Here is a 19,306-nt window from a genome sequence, read left to right as displayed (position 1 = left end):
GGGGGGGGGGGAGAGAGAGAGAGAAAATACAAACAGTCTGAAATACCATTTAGGAAAGCTGCAAATCTGAAAAAAATTCCAGTATATTTTTAACCAAAAATATTTACATTAAATATATCCTTAGAGTGGACAAAACAAACAGAAATTAATGAAGTACAAGTATGTTTACAATTCACCAGTCTGAGGCTGAATCTAGCCTGGTGATAGATAACTGAAATATATATTGGAAATATTTATGTTTATTAAATTAGCGTAAATTACAAGGCCTGTTCAACAAGTATCGAGGCTGATGCTGTAGGAAACAAAATACTGTATTTACAGGGGCTGCAGCTTAATCTCCTTCGAAGTATGCTCCTTCTGCAGCCACACACTTCTCCCAACATTGCTGCCATTGTTGGAAGCACCTCTGATAAGCAATTTCTGGGATCGCTAAAAGCTGCTCAGTCACATTTTGTTTTTGTCCACATCACAAAATCTTCTTCCTTTCCATGTTTTCTATAGTTGGAAGGAAGAGAAAAAGAGGCACATGGGGCCATATCAAGTGAATATGAAAGCTGAGACACTTATGGGATATGGTGTTTGGCTAAAAATTGTTTCACAAACTGTGCTGAGTGGGCCAGGTGCATTATCGTGATAAAGCATCCAAGAGTCGGACACCCACTTTTCTGGTCATTTCATTCCCAAATTGCTAGTTAGAATTGAATGACATGAACCAACAGAAATACCAACTTCTTCTGCTCTCTCTCAGACAGTCAATCACCTATCATTTTGACCCAAACTGTGAACCGCTGCCACATTTTCATCATTTCATGATGTTGCAGAGCGTCCAGAACTCTCATCACTTTCGACCAATGGTCATCCTTCTTTAAACCAATGATACCATTCAAAAACTCTTGCATGCCTCATAGTCCAGAGGAGTCCCAACATGCCCAGACATATTCAACAAAGCCACACCCCGCAATACTCTGTACCAGTAATACACATTCAGTCTCAATACTTTTTGAACAGATCTTATATGTTGGAAATATATATGCTTATTAAATCATATAACAAAATTGTATGCATTGAATCAATGCAAATTATCTTGGAAATATTTATATCATATATCTATCACTAGGGCAGATATAGCCACAGACTGGCAAATTGGGAACATATGTATATGTCGTTTGTTTCCATGTTTGTTTATATTACACACACATGTATATGTACAAACAAGTTTCATTATCTTTTCATTCCTTTCACTATACAGCCTACACTGAGAGGGTAGCAAAGAATCACATAGCATTAAAATTACATTCATAAAATTACATTTGGGTCGATAAATTAGACCCAGAAACATGCATTACTGAAATTCAAATACAAGTGTAAGAACTTTTTTATTGACCCTCAATTAGTTCCACATTAAAATGAGGAAAACATTACTTGTACTTGAACTTTTAAAAATATGTTGTCAGTATTAAAAAAAAAATTAAAAGTCAGAAGAGTGTAAAGTGCATTTCTATTTCCATTAAGTCAATTCAGGAGTTAAATCAATTTGTGAATCACTTTTCTCCATCTACCATGATAATTGTTCTGTATAATAAATACTAACAAAATTATTTATTTGAAAGTGATACTTCCTGCATCAAAAAGCATTAAAGAGAGCACAAATTACTACTAACAGCTACAAAATAATTTATTCATTTTGTTGTAGTACCTTGACATTTTGTTTTTTCCACTAGAAAGCATTGATATTCCTAGGTTCTGTCTAGTAGCACATGTACAACTAGTTAACTATCAGATATATGCTACCTTGATAACATAGGCTGCTTACAGATATTAAAAAAGAACCCCCCCCCACAAAAAATGGCACTCTACTTGAAACTTGGCCCACTCCCACGCTGAGCGTAGCACATGCTCATAAGAGGCATTGCATTACTTGAACCTGCCTCGCTCAACATCTGTATAGATCAGGTACTTCAGCAGGGCTCATCTGGCACTTTCATCTAATAGCTGATTGAATTACCTTTAGATAAAAAGTAGGGGTGCACCGATAGAGATTTTTGGGGCAGATACAGATAGCTGATTTTTAAGGAAGCATATCGGCTGATACCAATCCAATTTCTTTCTTTCTTTCCAGTCTATCTGGTAAGTCTTGTGTGGTAGAAGGGAAAGGAAGGAAACGAGGAGTGTGGAGGGGGCAGACCAAGGCCCCCATGGGTGAGGGACGGAGTGGGGCTGGAGCAGGGGTATCCAGGATGGGGGGCTTCTGCCCCCGGATGCGCGAGGCGCAGCGTGGGCTGCAGCTGTGGGCTGGGGCCAGGGCCAGATGGAGGCATGGCTCGTTGGGGGTGGGGGTGAAACAGGAGGGGGTGCAGCTCATCTAGTGCTCATCTGGCAGCTCCCACCACTTGTCCAGGAGAGCGTGGAGGGGAGCATGTACCTCCAGATTGCCTGGCCAGGAACAGCCTGGCCCTAGCCCACCCCACGCAGATCAAAGGGCAACATGCCCCTCATCCCATGTCCTCACAGATGAGTGGCAGAAGCAGCAGAAGCCACCAGACAAACACCAGAACACCAGATGAGCCGCACACAGCAGCAGGAGCCACCCCCTTCCTGTAGCCCACGCCTGCACCAGCCCAAACCCCACATCCTCCCTCACCACAGGAGCCTTGATCTGCACCCACAAGCCTTTTCCCTCCTCCCCTTCCCCCACACCAGACTTACCAGCTGCACACAACTCTCCAAGCTGCTAGGCTGTGCTCCTCACTGCCTACGTGCTCTGCTGCAGCTGCGCGCATGCACAAGCATTTATCGGACAAATTAATCGGCGGCATCGGGCTGACTTCTGATACAGAAAATGTTCTTTATATCAGTGCTGATCTGATATCAGACCAATGTATCACTGCGCCTCTAGAGAAAAGCTCCCAAAAAACCTCCACTGAAGAGCATTATCTATACAGATGCTGCTGAGCCAGGTCAAATCAATGTGATTCTCTTCCAGTAAATCACAATTTTCCCCCCATGTTTGTCAGCACCCATTCATGCTAAATTTGTAAGGGATTGGGATTCTACCCCCAAGTCTTTCTTCAGGGATCCTTACTGAAGCTCATATTTACATTATTACTATTTATAGTAATGCTAACTGCATGTTGTAGACAAACAAACAATAATCTTTCCCATAAAATGCTAGTCAAAAGTCAAAACTGCAGTATCACCAGCTCAGTACCTTATTCAAGTTACTTAACTCTCTATGCTTTTTCATCACAGTGCTGATAATGTCACAAACAATCTGTATTTTCCTTTCTGCAAAGCCACACTGGAGAAATTGTTGCTTTGTTAAAATAGGTTTGTATTGAAAATGATCTCGAAGAAACTAAAAAACAAACAAAACAAAATTATTTGCAACCAAACCATCACAACTGATTCTCAAAAACCTACTTTGTTATTTGTTATCGCCTTCATCTCTCCCTCTTTTGCAAAGAATCTCTCTCACATGTTTTTCATACATTATTCTTTCCAAGCTTCTCCCATAATTATAATTCCCAACATGCGCCATTCTAGCAGGTATCATGCATTTAAGTCATTCATTAATAAGAAGTTTATAAATACTAATATAAACAAATGCTAATATATAAATAAGTAACCAATTTAGCTTGGAAAGTGCCTTTGGAAAGTTCCAAAAATATGACAGCACAGTAAAAATAATGTTATTTGTTTTCTGCTCTATTTTCCAAAACAATGTACTTCACTCCAGAATTAAACAGAATTTCACACAACACAAAAATCTTACAAAGTATGCATTTATGCAAACAAGTCCTTTTGGATTAAATATTAAGCTATGCAAATGTCAAACATTTTAAGTCTTAGTACAGTAATATCAGTTGATTATTGCAGCAATACCGGAAGCATTCACAAACATGAATACTACAATCTAAGTCATTAACTAGATATTAAACACAGAAATGGATCTTTACCTATCTAAAACCCCATAACCGTGACTCCCCTTCTGAGAAAGGAGACTTTATAAATTGCCTTAAATAAGATAAAACCACATACCTATCTTTAACCCAAGTATAAAATGTATTTGATGATACCTGCATATTTTGTAAATGTGATAAATCCATATTTCATTCTGTACAGAAAATAATCCACTTCCACTTTCTAGACATGATACAAAATTAGCACTAATACTTGTAATCTTTCATATTGATAGTTAAAACTCAGTAGCTGAAAACTGGAATGGTTTAAAACTGAATACCTTCTATAAAGAAGTTTACAAAGAAATAACAGACAAGTTGATCCATTTAATTCCAAGTATAAGAGCACTCCTACTTAGGTAAATTAGCCAAGAATTGCAATCCATTTGAATCAAGTTCTAAGGACTAGAATCTTGGATTTTCATTAAAGCACAACATAAGAATTGCAAACATGATTGCAAGATTGAAATATACAATCAGTTCTTTCATTCAGCAAAAACAGAGCTTGCTACAAATTGAGAGTAAGAGACTTAGAATCTAATCTCATAAGCCAATTAAGCATGAGTATAAATCATTGGCTTTATTTTAATTTAAAGAATAAAACAGTTACCAGATATGCTGGGTTATCCTCCAGTTAAGAACAAACTTGGAAGGTTAGACAATCAAATCAGGAAAAAACAAACAAGCAGACAAACCCTGTTTAGACACCTGTAAAAATATTCATAGTTCCAATGGCACATCATTAGCTCTCCTGTAAAAAAGACTAAATAAAAATAGCAACATGCCTTGGAAACCGCTAAATAAATTAGATGCAACCCCTACTGAGTTGCAAAGTGGTAACCCCACTGCGAACAATCACAAGGTTTACATCCAAACTTTCTCTGCCACAGTCAGTTGGTGAAAAATCATCTCATCTACCATTTTGTAAATCCATCAAACAGCACCAGTAAGGCATGGAAATAAGTCTTCAACAAAAACAACAGTCAGCCATATTTTACAAACTTTGATAACTGGTGGCAGGCACATACTGTCATCCTGTCAGTCACAGAGACTGACAGTATCTGCCATCACCTCCAGCTGCTTACAGCAGCACACAATCAGCTCTTTGGGCCCAGATTGAGCTTCAGCTTTTCTTTAATTGGCACAGAAGACTGAAATGCATTTTAGTATATACAAAAGCAAAATCAGATTCCTTAAATTGTCATCTATGTGAAATGTTTCTTTTGTACATTTTCTCTAAATCATACCTCATTTAGTCAATGTTATTCAATTCTCTATAGTCACTGTGAGGACTGAGAGAAAATAATTACAAACAACAAATTGAAATTATTTATTATAATTATTATAGACCTAGATCAACAGTTAAATAATAAGGATATGACAAAAAGTAATTTTTATGTTAGGCTTATAAAAAATAAATTTTTATCAAGAACTTCAGAATGATTAAATTTGTAAGTACCCCAGGTACTGACATCAGAATGAAAGACAAAAACCTCAAGAATGACTCTTTACAGAATGAACAATTACTAAAAAGTTTCATTTCAGCAAACACAATAAAATATATTCTCATTCAACTGTGGCTGCTCAATTTATAGTACTGCACAATGAATACTTTACATGTACTTCCAGACCTACAATCTGCAAATACCAGATGTAATTTTGCTGATATTACCACTGTCAAAAATTGAAGTTTGGCTAATATATTGTATCTATGTTTCATTAAGATATAAATAAAAATTTGGAGCTGCCACTTAGTCATTACTCATCTGAAATCCTGACCTAGACACCAAAGATAAAACACATTAAATACACTTTACAAGAGGTCAACTGTCTCTAAATCAAGCTAGCAAGTTTAGACAAAACCTCTTGCTCAAAAATTACCAAATGACTGCAACACTGATTTTCATTGCCAAAATTGTATTAGCATGTGGAGACTCATAATAGCGAGTTAACAATGTAATTATAAGACATGCACAAAACTTGTTTTCCAAGTCAAAGAGCACTAAGTCAGTACCTTATAGATAGTTTCAATGAAACGCAAGTCACTTTTTGCTGTGAGCTCCACATCAGACTCCACCAAAAGTTCTGCTATGTAGGTTGAGAAGGATATGAAAGAATAGCTGATTATGGGTAAAAAGGCAGCTGGATCACCCTTTACCAAGCTGTTGGGGGGGAAAACAGAAATATTTATCACAGTAAACAGAGATAATATCACTTGGTATAATTTGGCATATTAATGCACCTTGCAGGTTGCATATTATGCTCCCCATAGCATATCCAGATTTTGTAGAATCTCAGCCCAATCTAGTCTTCTTGGTTGCTGAAATTAACTTTCCAAATGTGAATCAATGGAATGGATTTGAATATAATCAGGCTACCTGCCCAAGTCTGCAGGTAGCCTAAAATACTGATGCTCCAATCACCTACAAAGTGCAGTGTTAACTCAAAAGAATAATATTGACAAGGAACAGTTGTTTAAACTCATGATCATTTAAGAAGACAGAACATAGTAGACAACAGGAGTGAAGCATACTCCTTCCTACCTCTCTAGAATAAGCATCATAGAAGACAGGAAGATAACTAGAGCCTCTTGGTTGATACAGCATAGGATTTAGGATGGAAGTTCAGCTCTCTAGGGCTGAAAGACTGATTCTCAACTAGGGTGCCTAAGCACCCTGAGGTGCTGTGAGGCGTGAAGAAATAAATGAAAGCTCAGGCTCACCTCTGACTGGCCACTGCCTCACTCCCACTCTCTAGTGCCCCCGCAAGGAACACTGTAATAAATACCTTTTAAATGGAATGCTGCTCAATTCACAAAAATTTATGGAGCAGTGCCTCAAGTCTAAAGAGATTGTGAACCACTGGATTAGAAGATTGAGGTTTTGTTACACCCTTTTTAGCATGTGTAGAGGTTTGCATATGGTATTCCATGAGGAACCAGCTCATGACAGCAACTCTAACTTTTTTAGTCTGCTTTAAGTTAGACAACTAGAACTGTCCTTAATTAAGCCCCACTGAATTTTAATACAAGGAACAGGTTTTAAACCCCAAATATTTCACTTCTTGCATATGGTAGAACCCCTGATCGATACAAAAAAAGGGAAAGAAATTTACTAATAGAGTCTATAGAAGTTCCCTCTCACCTGTTGTAAAGAAAAACCAAGGGATGGTTGGATCTTCTCTGCCCTTTGCATACTCAGTTAATGGGGCACAGAAACACCTAGGGCACACCATCAGCACTAAAGAATTTGTTATCCAAAATAACCTAATCTTGTGCACACACGTGCCAGAGTGAAACCTGAACACTGACATTCATTTCTCTCTTCCCCATGGGCACCCCACATTTAGCGTCTCTGAAAAAGATGACCACACAACTTACTTATCTGCATTTCATTGTTGAGCCGTACATCTCAATTTATCTATTATGAGGCTTGTGCAATTTATTTAGCATTTCCGCTCAAGTTGTAAAAAAAATTAAAACCTCAAAGGCTTTAAACATTTTTGCTTTATTCAGCCACTTAAGTGTATGGAACTGGTTAATGTACTTGAGATTTATAAAGACAGACCACTCCATTTCCAAAAATGTACTGTTTTTTCCCTTGTGTACAAAATTCATAAACACAGATATAAATGAAAGAATTGCATTAGCTTTAAGATCAATTTAGATGAAAAAATCCAGCTGAATTTTCTTAAAGCCAAATGTGAAGTATCATTGTAAACAACTTCGGAGAAGCTTCCATCATGCACAGTGAAAACATCCCCCCTCCCCACCCCCACAAGATCTAACCACAACATTACAGAGAATGGGAAAAACATTAAAGAGAGGGCCAGATTATATTACCAAGCATGCCAAAATAAATGCACCATATTTACTCAAATATAAGACGATTCTGAATAGAAAACAACTATTGCTCATTAGATTCCATACATGAAAACTATAAATTTGTTATACTTTTCAAGGCTTATTTTCCCTTCATGATGATTTGGGAAAAAACCTTATTTTGGATTTGAGTGAATATGGTACAACTAAAGGAGTGACAGTGTTGATTGACATAATGGTGAAGTGACTTTCTTTTAAGAAAAATTTAAAATTAAAGAAACAAAACTGGCTCTAGACTGAATGCATATTAAGTATATTAAAAGATTCTTTCACCCCTGCCTGAAAAAGCTAGTATTTAATTTTTTTCAAACTTCTAACAGTTATGCCTACAGCTTCTATGGATTCCAGGGAAAAATCTCTCAAACCCAAATCAGATACACGTCTCATTTGATTGCAGACATTTAAAAAAAATCATCACTTTAAACTCAGTGTGTTCCCCCACACCAAGACCAGTGCATGCCCAGAAGAGGCCGCACCTTAGTTGGATCTGACTCGCCTGACGTTTGTATAGATTGGGCACTTTAGTGGGTCTTTTTTGGTGCTTTTATCTAATAGCTGACTGAATCAGCACCAAAAAGCCCCACTGAAGCATTCAATCTATACAGATGCTGTACAGCCAGGTCAAAGCAACGCACTGCTTCTTCTGGTAAAGCGTGGGGGCTTTTTTAACATCTGTAAGCACCAATGCTAGCTTTTTAAAAATAAATCTCAGCACTGCAACAACTTTGCTAATAGCTAAAATACTTCAAACGAAACTGTTGTACCATTTTCATGTGATCTTGATCAAAACAGGCCTAAAACCCAACGTGGTAGAACAGCAATGCTTTTTCTCAGTCAGTACAAGGAGAGCAATGTCATATAACCACCTTGTTATACCTACTTTTAAGGTTAAATGACAACACTAAAAGCATTAGTGCTTGTTCTACTCTGCCATTCTCACTACTGCAGCACTAGTGCTACTGTAGCTCTGGGAGACTTTCCACAGAAATATGTAATAATTCCTAAGCAAACATATTAGGATGCTTTTATAGTAGATTTCACTTTCCTCTAAAATTTCCTAAGTCAACTGTGAAATTTTGTACTGCTAAAGAGGGCAGTAATACCCATCAGTCCAAAATAATGACTCATTTCATACACTCTGAAACATCTGCTTTGTCACCAGACTCATTTACTAAACTCTCAGACAGTAAAGACTTTAAATTTGACAACATACTTTAAAATCAATTAGAATATCTGATGAAGCATCTACCATACTTACCATTAGCAACAAAGTTCAAAGGCCAAAATTGATGCATTAGGTCCCTGGGGGTTTCTTGTTTGTTTTGTTTTTATTAATAGTTACCAACACACTACTTATATTCTTGCCATCACAGTGATGGAGTAAAAATGTCTTTAAGATGTTTTATTGCCTCTTACCCTGCATAATCCACATCTCTAGGATAGTTTAACAAGCGAAGTCCTTGTTCCATCTTGCGCAAACTTCCCTTCAAGTCTCCTGTAGCCATTTGTTAAAATAAAGCTCTTCTTTTGGCTTATTAGGCAAGCTGAATTCAGGATATCCTTCTCCGTAGAAAGAAAAATAAGACAATTATGAAGTGCAATAAGATTACCAGTGAAGTATATACTTTCTATTCTAGACACTGCTCTATTTGACAGTATATAACTTTTCCTAATATGATATTCAGCCAAGATACTGTACAAATTAACATCTGTCATCTTCTTAATTCCACTAAGTCTGCCAGCAAACTAGAATAAATACTACTAAAAAGGAGTTTGAATTCCCTGGCTGGGTTCTTCCTTTGCAATTAGATAGTTCTACTGGAATTAATACCTATAATTTATCCATTCTTGGGAAGTATACCACTGAAGTTTGAAGAGAGATCTATAAAACCAGACTTTTTCTTGGAAACAAAGGATTTTTAATGGGCAGAAGAGACTGTAAGAAACAGGCAGGTCAGAAGTGAGGGGCACTGGGTCAGGATTGGCAGTCGATGTTTGCAAATGGGTTCTGATACAAAAAAGGTTGAGAACCACTGCTTTAAATGACACAACAAACATCTAGAGAAGAAACTGACAGAAATGCTATAGCAGGGCCGGGCAAAATATGGCCCATGGGTAGGCAATTTCACCCAGACCACCAGCACCCATGAACTGATTTTACCCTGACCAGCCGGTGCACTTCGTGCAGGTCCTGGGACTCCTTTAGAAGCCCTGCCCCCTTCTTCCCAGCTGAGTACCAGGACCTGCACATGGCATCAGGGAGCAGGGAAAGCTGCTGGTTCCATCACACAGGGCTTCCCTCAGTAGTGCACAAGTGTTGAGAGCTGCATATGCACCACTGGGAGCCCTGCATCATTGAGAAAGACTGGCCTAGCTGCGCTCCTTGCCACCACATACAACTTCCTGACTGCAGCCACATGCTGCCAGGTGGCAGCACCTGCCATGAGCACCCCGAGGGCTCATTGCCTGCTGCTGCCACCAGCAATAAAAGCTTTGCACCATGGTAGGGGGATAGTGTGTGGGAGGCGGGTCCCCAACCCTCCCTTATATCCCAGAAACCCCACACACCCACACCCTGCCCCCACAACATATCCATACACCCCTGCAACATACCCTGCACCCCCGACACACACAGCCACATCCCCTCACAACCCCACACCCACACACACAAACCCACCACCCCAACCACACCCCACACATAATATACAAGATTAAGACTTTGAGCTATTATACAGTCACCTCTATACACTATGTAAAACATAAATCATGTAAAAAATATTTTATGTAATAAAATTAAAATAAATTTTAGGAGGTGTTTAACTTTTACTATATGATTTGTTTTTTTTTCTGGTTTCAAGATGGCAAACCCTCCCTCCCAAAAGGAGTACTTTTGGGGGCAAGGAGACGGACTTCCAGTAGTAAAGATCAGGGGTTAGGGGTGGGATTTATGGTCCCAAGATGATGACCGGGAGCAGGGCACCTGTCAAAGGGTGGGGCTACTCTTGCCCCTTGACAGCTCACCAAAACTAATTAAGCAGGCCCCCAGCCAAAATAATTGCCCACACCTGTGCTAGAGACAGATTTGGCAGAGGAATATGCCAAGCCACAAGAATTATTTTAGACCTGAAAGAAGGTGAAGCAGAGTGGCACCTTACAAACTACCTAATTCAGAGAGGCATAAGCTTTCATAAGCAACAGGAAAAAAGGAAGGAAAGAAGAGATGGCACTGCTGAGAGAGACAAAGGTGGTAAACAAAGCAGCAAAACTACAGGGACACCAAGGTTATAGAAGCTAGCCCAGGTAATGAGATAAAAAATATAGTCTCTGTGTGGACCATACTTAACACAATCAAGTCTTCTGAAGATTTCTTGTTTTGCAATTTTGCATTCAAGTTTGTTTTTTAAAAGCAGCTACTCTAAAGTCAGGGTGCAATGTCAGGGGATTAAACCCACAGAAGCTATTAACAGATGCTTAGCTCACTAAATATGGCCCGCGGGCCAGATCTGGCCCACAGGGCCCCTAAAAAATTTAGAAAATTAATATTAGTCTGCCTCAGCAGCCAGTCAAAGCTGACAGGAGCCAGGGGCAGTAAGACCCAGGGGAAACTACAGCAGGACTGAACAGCCCAGCCCTGCCCAAACCTAGCCATTTCATTCCCTTCCTGCCCCTGCCTTGCTCCACACCACCAATGACTGCATTGCCAGACCGGGGAGCACTGGGCCACGCTGGTACAGGGTGTGTGTAGGCAGGGGCAAAGTCCCACCCCCTCCCATACACATGCTCCCACACCCCCGTTGCACTGCCATACATGCAGACCACCCACACCCCCTCACACTACCCAGGCACCCAGCCCCTCACAAACCCCCTACCTACACACATCCCACATATCCACATGCCTTTCTCACCCCACATACCCACCCTCCCTCCCCACAATATACGAGAGTAAGAATTCATTTTAAGCTATTGTGACCTCTATGTACACTACACTAACACATGTAAATCAGGACAAAGATTTGTTGAAACCAAATTAATGAATGCTGTAGATGTTTGCTCTTTAGAATATAATTTGGGATTTTTCTGGTTCTGAGATAGCAAAACCTCTTGCTGAAAGGAGTACTTCCATGGGTAAAGGGAGGGACTTCTGGTCACAAGCTGGTGACCAGGGACAGGGCATTTGTCAAGGAGTGGGGCTACAAATGTGGCCCTCAACAGGCCTCATTCATGTCTACTTCAGGTATCCATGGTAACTAATGGATGGCCATCCTCCACTCTGCTTTCGATTTTGATAGGGAACTCACTCTAGTTTCTTATGTTCCAAAGAAGCCCAAAGTTGTTCTGATGCTGTCAAGCATGCATCACAACCTGTCAGTGGGTGGAGAGCAAAGAAAGCTGGACATCACCCATGACTACAGTAAAAACAAGGGTGGGGTGGATAACCTTGACCACTTGGTCCATATGACCACCTGCAAACGGAAAATCAACAGGTGGCCAATGACACTAATTTTCCATATGCTGGATGCAGCTGCCATTGCCAGCCTCATCATTTGGCTAGGCTACAACGCAAAATGAAAGCAAAGACCACGTTTAAGAACAGGGCACCTTTTTCTGCAGGACCTTGGAGAATAGTTGACCAATGGACAAATAAAATGAAGAATGATGGATACACGTAATCTATCTCAATCCATCAAGTCTGGTATGACTACCCTAAATTACAAATTGCCACAGAACACCCTGGTAGAACCTTCTGCAAGCATGAGTGGACGCTGAGCTTTTTGCCCAAGGACAGATGACTGCAAAACCTGGAAACAATGCAAAGATTGTAAGTGATCTGCTTGTATGCACCACAGTAAATCACTGCTGCTCTGTAAGGAATGCAATATTTAGTTTAAAAAGTTAGGAAATGTTTTTGGAAGTAATTGTTAGTTTGAAAACAATGTGAACTGCAGACTTAGCAAACTGTTCATTCATGTTTTGAAACTCTAAAAAAAAGTTTAAATTTTTTCATAGTTATAATTAAATAATATTTTGGGTTCAGGGCATCATAAATACTCTTTCAAACACCAAAACTAATAAATAGCTTTTGGTACATTTATACTGTTGTCACTGGTTCCATTTTGTTCATGCAGGTGGGATAACAAGTTACCCATGAGACCAACAGCAGTTACAGTTCCATGAGAACGGATGAGAGTTAAAATAAAGTTATGCACACCATGAATTGCAAGTAATACCAACTACATACATTTTAAAATAAATTAATATTATCTAAGCACTTAATTAAACTCTAAACTAAAATATCTTATCCAAGTAAAGCTATGCACAAGATGAACTGTAACTAACACCAACTTTATACACTTTAATAAATTTATACATTATAAAAAGGAAACTGAATATAATATATGTATGAAACTGAATGCTAACCTTGAGACAGGCAGTTCATGTTAGGTATTAAATGTAAGCATGCTGCACCCAGTTGCAGAAGCTGCAGACATTCTCTGTTTCTGTGGGATGAACACTTGTCCCTACACCAAGGTGCCATGCTGAGTGTCCACCAAGTTTGTTGGAATGGTGAGGCAGAATCTTGCCAAGGAGTAAAGATCTGGAAACGGTCACAGACAGAGTTCCAGAACATAGGCATCGGGCTCCCTTTGACAAAGCTCACATAAGCAGTATGTTCAATGTCATTCTCTTTCCCCTATCTCAGGATTGCTTTCAGTAGCTGTGTGTCTAAACTTAGTAAAGGCACCTTGTTGGGGTCTAAAATGCAAACAGCACTAAGGAAGGGGGCAGCAGGTTGCCTGGTTCTATACACACTATACACAATATACTATATACACTAAACACAATTTCCGGTTTCCATTCAGCAGGCTGAATGGATCTGGCCCTGACCCTGGGAAGGGCAGGACCCAGCTGAGATGAAGGGTTGGGGGATGACCCTGCTGCACATAGCAAGGGGGAGAACAGCTGCCTCCAGCCCTGCCAGGCTCTGTCCCGGCCACTGGGGCACAGACCCCCAGGCACTGCGGGCTGAGTTAAGTCGGGCCAAGGCAGGCTGGGCCACTCTGCCTGCCTGTCCCCACCCCAGTCATATCTCTGTGGCACTCAGAACCTTTTACAGTACTTGTCTCAGCCCCAGGACGCAGTCCGTGCCAACACCCAGGGCACTACACCAGCTGCTCTGTTCCGCTCTGACCCACCAGTGAGGGGAAGGAGGTGGGGATGGAAAACAGCTCAAGCCCCTAGAGCCAGATAGGGTCCTGCATGCTCAAGGTCACCCTGACTTACAGGAGGGAACCCAGGCATCTGGGGACCCTGGCCCTGTGGGCAAGAGAGAACTCAGGCATCCGGGGCCCTGGCCAGAAGGCATAATTAACAGTAAGCGTTATCAGCTAGAATGGCCAAAAAAAGCCAATAATGTCATTTTTCTTTTATCAGGGCTGATCCGATAGGCAACCAATATATTGGTACACCTCTACTTAAAACACAATACCACTGTAGTTTGATGGCAGAGGCTGGGGTATTTCCACTGACTTACTTCCTTAGTTAACTTCATGGTAAAAGTATCTCCACCAAAATTTTGCAGAATGATGGCTAACAAGCATTAGTTATTCTGAAGTAAGAAGTCACACCCACTGTGACAAGCAAGACCAAGCCTTAGACCACTAATTCTCAACTGGAAGGCTGCAGCACTGGGGGTACCTTGGGATCCTGCCAAGGGTGCCACAGGCTGCCATGCAATGCTAACACAGGCATGCAAATATAATTTACAAGGTAAGTCCAAAGATTTCAAATAGCAAGCCATAGCATCAAAAACCTTTTACTCATCCTGTCATGGCTTTTCTGAGTTCTTTGCAAAAGAAAAATTACCCTAATATTTTTCTGTAGTCAAAAAATAAGTAGAGCTGACAATTTTCAAGGGGTGCCTCATGAGAGAGGGATCTAGTGAGGGATGCCTTGAGTCTAAAAAAGGGTGTATTACCCCAAGTGGTTCTCAGCCTTTTTGGATTCAAGGCACCTCTCCATAACTTTTGTGACTCAGTTAGCTATAAATTAGTTTAAAAAACAAATTTGTAGCTATAAGTGTTTACCTCCTGGCAGAAGCAATGGACGATCATCTAAGCAGGGACAAGCCTTAGCCTGTGCTTATCTCTCAACACCTCAGTTATCTCACACCTCATGGTATCCTTCATGTGATCTGACAGTGAGGTGTTCTGGTACCCTGGTTGAGAATCACTGTCTTTAACTATTTCCTGTTAATATCACTAGTAGTTGCCAAAGCAAAGCTTGAGTCGGCCTCCAAGGCTACTGGTGTTTATCAGAAACTTGATCTGTCAGTTATAAAACGTTTAGAGTCTGTCAACGACTTCCAGTCCCATGTAACAAAGAACGTTGGTCAGTTTCTTAGCCAGTGGAGCTTGTAGGCCTCACTGGAATACTAATGAACATGTACTGCTCACATAAAGGCTTTCCTAAAGCACTGGCCAGACTAGGCCTGACCAGCAAATCTGACCAATGCATGAATCTCTCACGTAAGCAGTTGTAATGTGGAAACATGGTCAGGATGATGGTGCAAGATGTGCAATTTTATCGTGAAATGGATGGAAAGATACTTGTGCTAGACACACAGGGCGGGGGTCCAGTGCCTGCACCACAACAAGGCTGGAATCACACTCAGATATGGCCCATCTGATGCACTGCTGGGTCATGGGACTTAAGCCCACACAGCAATTTTAGCTCCTCTCTCTCTCCCCCCCACTCTTCCCCAGTTAATGAAGGGAGCTATTGGACATGTGCCAACTGATTATTTGGAACAAATGAACAAAGCAGAGGCAGGAGCAAAGGTCATAGGCCCATATGCATTGAGGCTGCGCAGGCAGACAAAAAACCTGGCCGAGTCCTTGCCACGAGCGGAGCCTGCAGTCGTCCTTTATGACAAACCTGGCATCAGGTGTCTCCAGGCCACGATTTTTTTTGCCATTGCTGCAGGCGCTGAGGCTTCAATACAACACCACAGTCAGCAAGGCCCGAGAGGAGCACAGCGGCCAAACACACCAAACCCTTCCCACTCCCCTTCCCATTTCTCCAACGCTTGAGCCCGCTGGTTTCCAGCCCAGGCAGGAGACGAGAGCCCAGACTCAGGTTCCGCCCGGGGAACACCCATCAGCAGGGCAGCCCGAGGAAACGGCCCAGCCTGGGACCCCCTCGCGGCCACGACGTCGCTCCTCCGCTACCTTCACAGCATAAAACGCAGGTCCTTCTCTCGCTGTCCCCAGCAATGCCGGAACACGAGGCCAGAGCCACTCGCTACGCGCAGCCCGCGCCGTGAGAGCTCTCCCCGTCCAGCCCCGCGGCGGTTTGTTCGTTACCAGCCGCCTACGCCACAGCTGCCGATTCGCCTCGCCGGATTTACCGCTACGTCCCCGACCCTCCCAGAGCCGTCCCTCGGGGAGCCCCGCCCCCGAGCCGCTCCCCAGCCGCAACAAGTCAGGCTCGGGAGGAAGGTGAGGAACCGTCGCACTTAGCGCGTGGCGAATCTGCCGCCGCGAGGTTTTGCTTCCGGGGAACCTCGCGGCGGGTACGTCACTTCCGGCAACAACGGCGACAGTCAGAGCCAGGGGCAGCGACGGCGGTTCCTCGGGGTGTTTGTTGGGGCACAGGAGAGGACCGTAGCCCAGCCCCTACCGGGGCTGCTCGAGCCTGTTCCCACCCGGCGAGGCTCCCGCCCCGACTCGGACCCGGCTCGTCGCGGCGGCGGTTGGGATTGGAGCTCGCACAGGTAGGGACAGCGGGAGGGGGCCTGTTTTAGAGTGACGGGCGCTACGGCCAATCGCAGGGCGCATATCACGTGTAGGGGCGAGGCGGCTGGCTAAAAAGCCCAGTCCCGTGCAAGAAGGAGGCGGGGCATGTGAGGAGTAAGGAGCACCCCCACGGGGTATTGGGGTCAGCCACTGGGGGTTCAGTAACTACAGCGGCTCTTGGGCCCTGGAGGGGGGGCCGCGCCAGGCACCACGATCCCCTGCCGTGGTGCTCCATCCCTGCAGAAAAAGGAACCCGCTCTGGCGAAAGGAGCAGCCCGCTGCATGGGTGGGTGCCGGAAAGCTCTTTGGCAGCCCAGCCACTCCCCCAGCCGTCGGGTTCTTGCTACCCAACCCCTACTTTGACTGGTTACTTTCATTCCTTTCCCAACTGAGTTATTTTTAGCTCCTCCTCCCTGCAGACCCACCAGCCTCCCCCCTAAATCCCACCAACCCACCCCCAGTTACTTGCATCAGTTTCCCCATAAACCTCTCAGTGCTGAGAAATGTGCTCATGGAACTCCTGATCTATGATTGTAAACCAGCTGTGGTTAACATTTGAACACACCCGCTATTAATGTGTGAGACCCACTATTTATACCCTACAGTATATCAGCTTTGTAGCAGTACAGGGTTATAGGTTCCAGGCCCTGTGCATCTCAGAATCTTCTTATACATGTGACAGGCAGTGACTTGGCCCAGGGGTTTTGAAAGGACAAATGGTTGGAGGACTTGGGATTCCCTTTCCGCACCAATCAGGCCCCAGAGACTCAGACCCCACCCCCCCAGTCCCCTGGTTGGCCCCTTGGGTCACCTGGAGGGGGATAAAAGGAGCAGCATGGGCTGCCTCAGGAGAGACCAGCGAGGGGCAACAAGGAAGAAGCTTCACAGAGCTGGCAAGAGCTGAGCCAGCGGGGCAGGAGCACTACCCAGGAAGAGCCTGAAAGAGCAGGACCTGCAGGCAGCAGTGGGACCCTCAGCAGCATGGCATGTGGCTGGTAGAAGAGGCTTGCCACTGGGCTCCAGGATCCCCTGGGAGAGGCTGCAGTCAGCAGGAGAGGCTCCCCTCTGTTCCAGCAAGGATCTGAGCGGCAATCTGAGAGGTTTCCAGCTCTGCTTCCAACTTCTCTGATCAGAGGCTGGGCAGCTTGATGTGAGGCTCAGGCTGCGGGAAGGTTAAGACCCCTAGCAGGCTAGAGTAGTGCCACTAATGGTGGCTGTGTGACAGTGTTCTTGCCTATCACATGGGAGAGCTGGGTTCAAGTCCCAGCTGAGGTGACTTACGGTGAGCAAGCTAACAAGAAGCAAATCTTCTTGCAGTGGAAAGGGGCCATCGTGTTTTCTCCCCCTCCAGGTACCAAGGCCCTATATTTCCTTGTCATTTGACATTTTGCATTTTGTGCCTCTTTATATTTCACCAACCCATATTGTTTGTTCTGCTGTTTGTGTTTTATATTTTGTTAACCCTGTTTTTTGTCAATGATTGTAAGTGTCTAACCTTTGTTGAATCCTACCCCCTTGGGGTATTGTAGTGTCCACTATACCCTCTGATTTTTATGCCTGTTACTTTCCCAGTATTGAAAGGTATATGGTTAAGTCCCCATTGGTGGTCTGGCTCTGCTCTGTAGTGGGGAGGAGAGTCCCTACACCTCCCACAGTGCTTGTGCACCTGCTTTGATCCCTTCAATTGGAGAGGGGGTACCTCTTGGAATACCACCTGGATTACATACGTTTGCTGAGTAGTTTTTCCTACTGATCATGTGAGAGCCTAATCAAGGAACCTAAATGGTAGGGGAAAATACATAATTGAAGCTTGGAGAAATACACTGCCATTGCTTATTTTGATATGACAATTTAAAAGAGAAGAATTTTTCATAATACAGCTGTGGTGACTGTTAGTAGTCATTCACTAATCAGAGGTTCTTGTACTCTAAATTACTTTGTTCATTATGTTCCAAGAATGAACATGTTCATCCTGGCTTACTGCAAAGCTGAAAATAATTACTTAGGAGGCAGGGAGGAAAGGGGTAGGGAAGAAGAAAGAAGACACCCAGTCTAACAAATGGCAGATTAGCAAGGCTCTGAAGTTTTACTCTTGTGGCTTTACCATAATTAGTCCTGGGCTGTTTTAAATAATATGATAGTCTGTGACATCAGTTAAAGTGGTATTTAATAATAAAAAATCTATTGTAGTTTGTTTAATCATTTCTGCATATTATATTTAAATTAAATCTATTCAAGGTTCTTTACTTTAAAAAAAATCTACTTTGGATGTCTTTCCACAGAAATACCTTGCATGGATGTATGTTACTAAGAGCCAAGTTTCTTGGATATTATGGCAGATTACTTGCATTTTTTCTCCCAGGATGTATATAAACCATGCCCTGTTTTCTAATATGGAATTAACTGGAAGTGATTATGTTCAGACTAGTTTAAAGAAGATTAAGAGAACTAAGAAAATTGTTCATCTTCCATTAGTAATAATTGTTAACTATTAGATTGGCTCTTTGAATTTAGAAATTTCTGTGTAGCTGCTGTAGTTGAAATATGGAAGTAACAGCTGCACTGAAGTTTGTGTAGATTTGTTGTGTATATATAGAAGGGTTACTTAAAGATTAGACAGATAATCTGTTTTGCAGAGGATCATGGGCTAGTATTAAAAAAAAAAAAAAAAA

General features: G+C 42.4%; 2 protein-coding genes across 5 annotated transcripts in view; one reads left to right on the top strand and one right to left on the bottom strand.

Annotated features, from left to right (window-relative positions):
- CEP44 (centrosomal protein 44) overlaps positions 1 to 16,179 on the bottom strand; it is a 43,151-nt gene extending 26,972 nt beyond the window's left edge. Inside the window, exons 1-4 of one of the 3 annotated variants that reach the window (XM_019521788.1) lie at positions 15,999 to 16,179; positions 9,256 to 9,406; positions 5,974 to 6,121; positions 3,209 to 3,355 (exon numbers count right to left, since the gene is read on the bottom strand). In XM_019521788.1, coding sequence (XP_019377333.1) covers positions 3,209 to 3,355; positions 5,974 to 6,121; positions 9,256 to 9,344 — 384 coding nt within the window. In that variant the 5' untranslated portion in view covers positions 9,345 to 9,406; positions 15,999 to 16,179. The remainder of the gene's footprint in view (positions 1 to 3,208; positions 3,356 to 5,973; positions 6,122 to 9,255; positions 9,407 to 15,998) is intronic. The other 2 variants (XM_019521790.1, XM_019521791.1) reach the window with 2 other exon arrangements.
- Positions 16,180 to 16,382: 203 nt separating this feature from the next.
- Positions 16,383 to 19,306, top strand: part of FBXO8 (F-box protein 8) — a 44,866-nt gene continuing 41,942 nt past the window's right edge. The window contains exon 1 of one of the 2 annotated variants that reach the window (XM_019521793.1): positions 16,383 to 16,612. The gene's annotated coding sequence lies outside the window, so the exon portion shown is untranslated. The remainder of the gene's footprint in view (positions 16,613 to 19,306) is intronic. The other variant, XM_019521792.1, reaches the window with a different exon arrangement.

Source organism: Gavialis gangeticus, unplaced genomic scaffold, assembly GCF_001723915.1.
Source record: "Gavialis gangeticus isolate Ggan-Ray unplaced genomic scaffold, GavGan_comp1, whole genome shotgun sequence".
NCBI lineage: Eukaryota > Metazoa > Chordata > Crocodylia > Gavialidae > Gavialis > Gavialis gangeticus.
This window is presented reverse-complemented; position numbering and strand designations above follow the sequence as displayed.